This window comes from Ailuropoda melanoleuca, chromosome 15 (assembly GCF_002007445.2).
Source record: "Ailuropoda melanoleuca isolate Jingjing chromosome 15, ASM200744v2, whole genome shotgun sequence".
In the NCBI taxonomy this organism is placed as follows: domain Eukaryota; kingdom Metazoa; phylum Chordata; class Mammalia; order Carnivora; family Ursidae; genus Ailuropoda; species Ailuropoda melanoleuca.
Window position 1 is genome coordinate 28,800,789 of NC_048232.1, and position 8,558 is coordinate 28,809,346.

Here is an 8,558-nt window from a genome sequence, read left to right on the forward strand (position 1 = left end):
TGTGTGGAACCAGAAAAGGCCCTGAATTGCCAAGGAATTGTTGAAAAGGAAAAACAAAGCTGGGGGCATCAAGTTGCCGGATTTCAAGCTGTGNATGCCGGATTTCGAGCTGTACTACAAAGCTGTGATCACAAAGACAGCATGGTACTGGCACAAAAACAGACACATCGACCAATGGAACAGAATAGAGAACCCAGAAATGGACCCTCGGCTCTTTGGGCAACTAATCTTTGATAAAGCAGGAAAAAACATCCGGTGGAAAAAAGACAGTCTCTTCAATAAATGGTGCTGGGAAAATTGGACAGCTACATGCAAAAGAATGAAACTTGACCACTCTCTCACTCCATACACAATAAACTTCAAATGGATGAAAGACCTCGATGTGAAACAGGAATCCATCAAAATCCTAGAGGAGAGCATTGGCAGCAACCTCTACGACATCAGCCACAGAAACCTTCTTCATGACACATCTCCAAAGGCAAGGGAAACAAAAGAAAAAATGAACTTGTGGGACTTCATCAAGATAAAAAGCTTTTGCACAGCTAAGGAAACAGTCAAAAAAACTAAGAGGCAGCCCATGGAATTGGAGAAGATATTTACAAATGATACTACAGATAAAAGACTGGTATCCAAGATCTACAAAGAACTTCTCAAACTCAATACACAAGAAACAAATAAACAAATCAAAAAATGGGCAGAAGATATGAATAGACATTTTTCCAATGAAGACATACAAATGGCTAACAGACACATGAAAAAATGGTTCAACATCAATAGCCATCAGGGAAATTCAAATCAAAACCACACTGAGATACCACCTCATGCCAGTTAGAATAGCAAAAATTTACAAGGCAAGAAACAACAAATGATGGAGAGGATGTGGAGAAAGGGGATCCCTCTTACACAGTTATTGGGAATGCAATTTGGTACAGCCACTCTGGAAAACAGTGTGGAGGTCCATTAAAAAGTTAAAAATAGAGCTACCCTATGACCCAGCAATTGCACTACTGGGTGTTTACCCCAAAGATACAGACGTAGTAAAGAGAAGGGCCATATGCACCCCAATGTTCATAGCTGCATTGTCCACAATAGCCAAATCATGGAAGGAGCCGAGATGCCCTTCAACAGATGACTGGATTAAGAAGCTGTGGTCCATATATACAATGGAATATTAGCTCTCAAAAAGAACGATTTCTCAACATTTGCTGCAACATGCATGGCCTTGGAGGAGATAATGCTAAATGAAATAAGTCAAGCAGAGAAAGACAATTATCATGTGGTTTCTCTCATCTAAGAAACATAAGTACTAGGAAGATCAGTAGGAGAAGAAAGGGATAAATAAAGGGGGTAATGAAGGGGGAATGAAGCATGAGAGACTATGGACTCTGAGAAACAAACTGAGGGCTTCGGGGGGGTGGGGGAATGGGATAGGGTGGTGATGGGTATTAAGGCGGGCACGTATGCAGGGTGCACTGGGTGTTATAGGCAGCTAATGAATCATTGAACTTTACATCAAAAACCAGGGATGTACTGTACGGTGGCTAACATAATAAAAAATATTATTATAAAATATAACAATAAAAAAGAAAATATGAAATCATAAAACAAAACAAAAACCATTTAACTTTTGTTTGGGATGTCTAATCATAAGATGATTTCATGCATGGCCCTTTAGCTCAGTGTCCACTAAAGCCAAATAATTAGTCAATAGTCTTTCAAAGGGTGTTTACTTTCAGTTAACTACAGGATATTGGGTCCAGAAGCCCAGCAGGCACCTCCAACATGCCTCAGTGGGCATACAGAGGCTGCTGAGACCCATAACTCAAAATAAATTAGAGGAGGCAAAGATAAGGGTGTCCTAAGTGGCTATTTGGAGAACCTTCAGGGCATTCTGTTGTTATGCCCCACTCAAGGTAGCCGTCTTTTTGGTAATCTAATTGATGGGTGTCACGATCAAGAGAGTTATATAGGGAATGTGTGACCACCATTAGCTGAAGAGTCCCACCAATTTCTGGGCATCCATTGCATTTATTGGAGCTAAGAGCCTGAGCATAACTAGAACTCCTCTGGAGTGAAACACACTGTCCCCTTGTCTGTATTAATGACCCATCCATGTTATTCCATATGGGTCAACATGGTATGAAGTCCCTGTTAGGTCATGTGGAAGATGTCATCAATATAGTGGACGGATAGTGCTCCAGCTAGGAGTGGGACTTTTTCATGTTCATGGCCTTGTACAAGAACATTAAATGTTTATTGCAACCCACTACACATAAGACAAACTGATACAGATCATCTGTGTGGATGTGGATGCTAAAAAAGGACATTTAAAATATGAATTACTTCATACCTACTTTCATCAGGTTGGGCGATTACCTCTATGGCAGTTATAATGTCAGGTAATGCCAGTGCCAAAAGCTATACTACATATTTGAGCCACCGACAAACAATTATTTTCAGGCACTCAAGGCCTTGTGCAAAAGCCAGATGGTGGACTTTGGCATCCTTAAGCACAGCAATAAGAACAATTATTTCTTTTTATCCCCAAGAAAATTGATACTGTTTTTGAGAGACAAAAGCACTGGGTGCTGGTAGTCTGGTAAGTTTACTCTTCTACATGCCCCATTAAAATGGTCCTAGCTGCAGCAGTTCCCTTCAGAGGATGCATTCAGAGATGCATATAGGCAATACATTACATCTATAACAATAATCCATTCAGGAGTGGGCACCATCACAATGGCGATATGTAGAAGCCCCAAGGGACCCACCCATAGTCAAGTCTGGGTAAGGGTCTTGGTGGTGGTGGCTTCAGTCAGTGAGTATTATCAATTTCCTCCTCATTTTTATTCCAGAGATTTTGGGGGTTACAGTTACCTGTGCACCACTATTCAAAGGACCCAGGAAATGTAGCTCTTCCCCATGTGTACTGTAAACTTTGACTTTGGCCTAAAACCTTCATTTCTCACTGTAGACATAAGGACATTGTTATTTCATAGTCTTTTTTTTTTTAGGCCAAAAAGTTTGAGTAAAAGTTAATGGTGCTTTTTGATTCATTTCATAATTCACTGAGAGAAGAAACAACATTGGTCTTAGATAGAGGGATCATCACTGGGCAGTCTCTAGGGGGGCTGCTGTTTGTCTCCTAATGAAATACTCCTCAACCAAGAGTTTCTCAGTGGAGAGCCCATTCATCTTTTCTTTTGACTCCATGTTTAGTAACCAGACTCAGAGATCTCTGGGAAAGCTCTTACCCAAATCTTCCAGGACTATGTGCCTGATTATCCATTTTCATGTCACTCTATCTGATGGTCTCTCCTTATTATACTGACAATTGCTTTTTTCCTGCCCAAGAATTTCAGTTATGATCTGGATTATGTCACTGAAAAATTGACCTGACCTTATGAGGAGGTTTAGCTGAGTTCAATAACCAGCAGGGATGGCATTAATGAACCTAGAGTCTTGTTAATGATCTTACCATCCACTCCTCTCTGTCTCTCAATATAGAACCAGGAGCCTGCCAGTGTAGTTTTCAGTGCTACTGGTGCCTCTGCGGGAGTGGTCCAAGCAGGTATTTTAGTCATAGGGAACACATCATGGATGGGCCAAAGCTGTCAGAGCCCAAATAGCACCCAACTGAGGAAGAAGAACAAGTTGGGTGTTCCCCTCAGCCTCCTTGATCAAGTTTTCTGTGGTCAGAATATTCTGAAGGAGAGTGCTATAGTGGTGTACCCCCACTAAGTACCACTGACCCTCATTAAGTTTAAGAAGATTACCTTCTTCATCATTTGAGCAAGCAACCCAAGCCTAAGCTCTTTTTAGGTCACTGGACAAAGTAACTTCAAATAATTCTATATTCATTTAATTAAACCACAAGTCTCAATAACTTGCTCTGTTGTGGGCTGTCTTTCATTGTCTAGGACCTCATTAGAGCTAGCAACAAACATTGGGTGCAACTTAGTTTACAGAGTATGTGACAATTTTTCATCCTATCATTAGAGGACAATAGCATTAGCCAAGGAATTGCTTTCCTACATTTCTCAGGACCCCTGTTGGATCTCTAATTTGACCCACCAGGCATTTTGACCAATAGAGTCTGGGGTTAAGAAAAGCACCGCTGTTACCTCTCAAACATAGGATCTTCATGCTTTTTACTTTTCCAGAAAGACATTGTGCTTAATTGAGCCACCTGCTTGTAATCAATTGTCACCAGGAGAAAGCTCCCAGGTGCGAAGGAGGTCACTTAAGAAAACAAGCCAATCAAAAGTAAAAATTAAGCCTTTATTCACTTACTGAAATGATATAAGCAGGAGTCTAAACATGAAACGGCACTAGCTCTACCAAGGCTTCAATCAATGTTTCATTTCCTCATAAAATGATATCAGGCAAGGGTTGGTATTAGCTCAGATAGAAGAGGAATATATCATTATATGTAGTTATTTGTACCACATTATATCCCCTATATACTATACATATTATATATTTATACACCCACATATACACATCATAATTTTTCATAATTGGTACTATACAATTTTTCCAGTTTTATTGAAAAATATCGGCATACATCATTGTATAAATTTAAGGTGTATAGTATAATGGTTTGACTTGCATGTTTTGTGGAAGATACTATTGTTTATAGTATATACATCAGTTTACTCAACCAATCTCCTATTTTTGAATACTTAGAAGATTTTGAATATTTTGCAATTACAAATAAGGCTATATTGACTAACCTTGTGCATATGCATTTTCATTGATTGGTATATGAATATGTACTAATCTAAAGTATAAATAACTTGACAAAATTAGAGTCTAACATAAACATACTTGGTTCCTGGAACATTTATAAAATAGAGACAACTTCAATACAAACCTGTTAAAAATGTTCTCAGTATTTTCATATTAGATCTAGTATTATGATCATTTATTTATGACTTTATAAGAATGTGAGAAAATGTTGCTATTCACTTGTTATAAATTTGAAATCTAGAGGTTTCATGGTAGATCTATTTTCTTATTAATTTGTCTCTTTATGTAGCCCTTGATGAAATACCAGATGAAAATCTTATGCTTAAACATCAAGATTCAGTGTTAAAAACCCAAGTACAATTAAAACAAAAAACTTCCATGGAAGAAATACTCAGTAGTAAGTATAATAGTTAGAGATAACTTTATATTGTTTTAAATTAAATGCATGAGAACTTCCTTTGGTTCATGAATATATATTTGAGCATGTATTTTATAGAAATTTTAAACGTTGACCACCAAAATTGTGACTACCCTAACATAACTAGAGAACAAAAGGAAATATATTAATATGTTTTAGTTGGAATTCCTTATCAGAAGATTATTACATGACCAAGGTCATGCTTTCAGTTTTCACCAAGGTCAATAACAGACCAATAATTGTCATCGCTTCTCGGCCTTTTGGCTAAGATCAAGTGTAACAGACTAATAATTGTCTCATAATGGGTATGCACTTTTTAGACAACTGGCAGATTGCAGACCCAAAGCCCAAGGAGTGCCTTGTGACCTATGGTAGTGGCCTTCTGCTATATGCTCCAGCATGCAAAAACAGATGTTACTGATAGCTGTAACTGGAACAATAAATGGAAATCAGAGGGGTCCAGAAAAAGGGCATCTAAGATGGTCAGTTGGGGGACCCCCTGGTGATCCTGTATAGTAGAGCCCCAGCCAAAACTAGCAGTCTTTATGGTAACCTGATAGATGAGTGCTCTCTGATCCTTGTGAATGTATGGCAGTATCTCAGTAGTCTTACTAACTGTTCAGATTAGTTTTATTTTGGGGGCATAGAGGACCAAAAGCATGACAATTGGTTTCTCTGGGATGATACATTATGCCCTTTTATAGATCATACCCAGAAATTTTACTTTGGTTTTAGGTCCTTGTACCTTATTGGTAATAATGATGTACCAGGATGATTTCATCAATAGATTGGAGAGATAGCACTCCCTCTAGGAATGGGACTTTTTTCCAGGTCTTGACACATGCATTGATTACAGACAGGGAGTTTAAGAAGTGTTGTAGAAGGACATTTGTGGTATATGCAACTCATACTAAATACAACAAAGTAATCCTGATCATCTGCATGGAGAGGTATGTTAAAAAGGGCATTTGTGATGTCAACTGTAACCTACCAAGTTCCTTCACTTTAGGCAGTAGCCTCTATAACTGTCATAATGTCAGGTACCACCAATGACAAAGGCAGCACTGACACTTTATGTAACCCTAATCAATTTAAAGTCTATAATTCAGAGGTCTTGCAATAGGCCAAGTGGAACTATTAAATGGAGAAATAATTTATAGACATTCTTGGCTTTTTAACGTTCAATTATGAGGGCAGTTATTCCTTTTTATTCTCTAGGCTGTTGACATTGTGTTTGGTAGACAATGATGCTAGGTGTCAATAGTTTGGTAGGTCATGATTTTCCACATACCCCACCAAAATACTCTACCTTCAGCAAATCTAATCAAAGTTTAATGCAATTGCTGGTTGGTATAGAAAGTCCATTTGTACCAATAATATATTCAGTAGTAGAAGCCATAATAATGCGGATGGTCCAAATAAATTCATCCATACCTGGGTCTTTAAAAGAGGCCTGGTGGCTTCAGACCATTCAGAGAATTTTCTGTTTTTTCCTTATCCTACGTCAGGGATTATAGGGTCACAGGAATTTGTTCACCAGTATCCAAAAGGCCCAAGAAATGTAATTTTTTACTACTTTGAACTCTGACCTTTGAACTCTTGGCTATGTCTAACCTTTAGTCATATTCATTTCTGAAAGCTTAGAGGTCTGGGTAAAAGTGGGGAGCGTCTCTCACTCACTAAAGTTTTACAAGATTATCTCCTTCATCAAGGAAGCAAAGTCCCCAAGTCTCAAGATTCACTGGGATATTTGGAGGGAATAGCACTTGTATTAGTCTTAGTAGCCATCACTATATAGACCTTAGTGCTTTATGGGAACCTCATGGCTCATGACTAACTATGAGTTGTTGGTAGAGAGCCCACCAATTTGTTCCTTTGAGAGACCCCATTGTTTGGTAACCAGATCCAAGGATGACTTCTGTAAGGCCATTGCCTGGATTATTCAGCAGAGTTGCCATTTTCATGACATTCTCTCCATTGGCAATGTTTTTTATGTAGGCCACACACACTTTTACCATGTCCTAAAATTGATCAGTTAAGCTATGGATTGCATTGTGGATGGATTCACATGATCTTATGAAGAGGTTTGATTGAGCTTGATAATCAACATGATTGACACAAGTGAATCTAGAAATCTGAGTCTGGTCAGCAATCTTGTCATCTGTTGTTATCACTTGCTAATTGTTTACCCAGGAGGTCACCAGGATGGTTCTCCAGGATATCATACTCTCTAGAAAGATAGTCATACATGTTTTTAGTGCCAGGAACTCATCATGTGTGGGCCAAAACTGTCAGAGCCCAAATAGTGCCCAGCTGAAGATGCAGGTGGTCTCAGTTTTTACATCTTTTTATATTCCTTCCCATTTTCCTCCCCCACTTTAGGCAAAGTGGCCACTGTCAGCAACTCTGAAATAGGGGATCTGTAGTAATACCTCACAAGGTACCACTTTCACTTAATAAGTTTAACAAGAGAAAGGGTTTGAAGGCCCATCCAATAAGATGGTCTTGGTAGAAGTGCCTGAACAATATAATGCCTCAACTGAGGTCTCCCCTGCCTCATACAGACATTTCCAAATGGATGTGCCTGAGCTAGAATGCAGATATGGACAACCCAAATGGACCTTGCCCCATTACTACAATTGCCTCCAATGTCTACAGTACCTTGGCTGCACATCAATTGTAGTATGAGATGTGATATTTTCCCCTTGACAACTGCCAGATAAAGCCTTTGTAGTTATTGATCATTGGGTCTGAAAGATCACACAGAATTATGGCCTGGAGTCGGACTCTCCTCAGAATTATACATATACACACATATACATAAGCATATACACATATGCATATATGTATACATATACACACATACTCATTTCTACACATACATGTGCACAAATATACATACATATTCACATGCACAGTCATATTTATCTATGACGTATTTAAATTCAATTAGTTAACATATAGTGTAGCATTAGTTTGATATAGAACTGTTATTCATCCATTGATATAACACTCAGTTCTCATTACATCAAGTGCCCTCCTTAATGTCCATCACCCAGTTACCCCATCAACCTACCCACCTCCCCTCAACTGAGCAGCCCTCAGTTTGTTTCCTATAGTTAAGAGTCTATTGTGGTTTGCCTCTCCTGCTGTTTTCCTCTTATTTTTCCTTCCTTTCCCCTATGTTCATCTGTTTTCATTCTTAAATTCCACATATGAGTAAAATCACATGATAATTGTCTTTCTCTGATTTACTTATTTTGCTTAGCATTATACCCTCCAGTTCCATCCCTGTCATAGTAAATGATAAGATTTCATCTTTTTTTAAATTTATTTTATTATATTATGTTAATCACCATACAGTACATCCCCAGATTCCGATGTAAAGTTT

At 38.5% G+C, this 8,558-nt stretch overlaps 1 protein-coding gene across 2 annotated transcripts in view; it reads left to right on the plus strand.

Moving 5' to 3' along the window:
* CCDC7 (coiled-coil domain containing 7) overlaps positions 1-8,558 on the plus strand; it is a 310,496-nt gene that overhangs the window by 237,032 nt on the left and 64,906 nt on the right. Inside the window, exon 19 of one of the 2 annotated variants that reach the window (XM_034643982.1) lies at positions 5,039-5,146. The exons of the other annotated variant lie outside the window; for it this stretch is intronic. Within the exon in view, the coding sequence (XP_034499873.1) occupies positions 5,039-5,146 (108 nt within the window). The remainder of the gene's footprint in view (positions 1-5,038; positions 5,147-8,558) is intronic. 2 annotated transcript variants of the gene reach the window in all.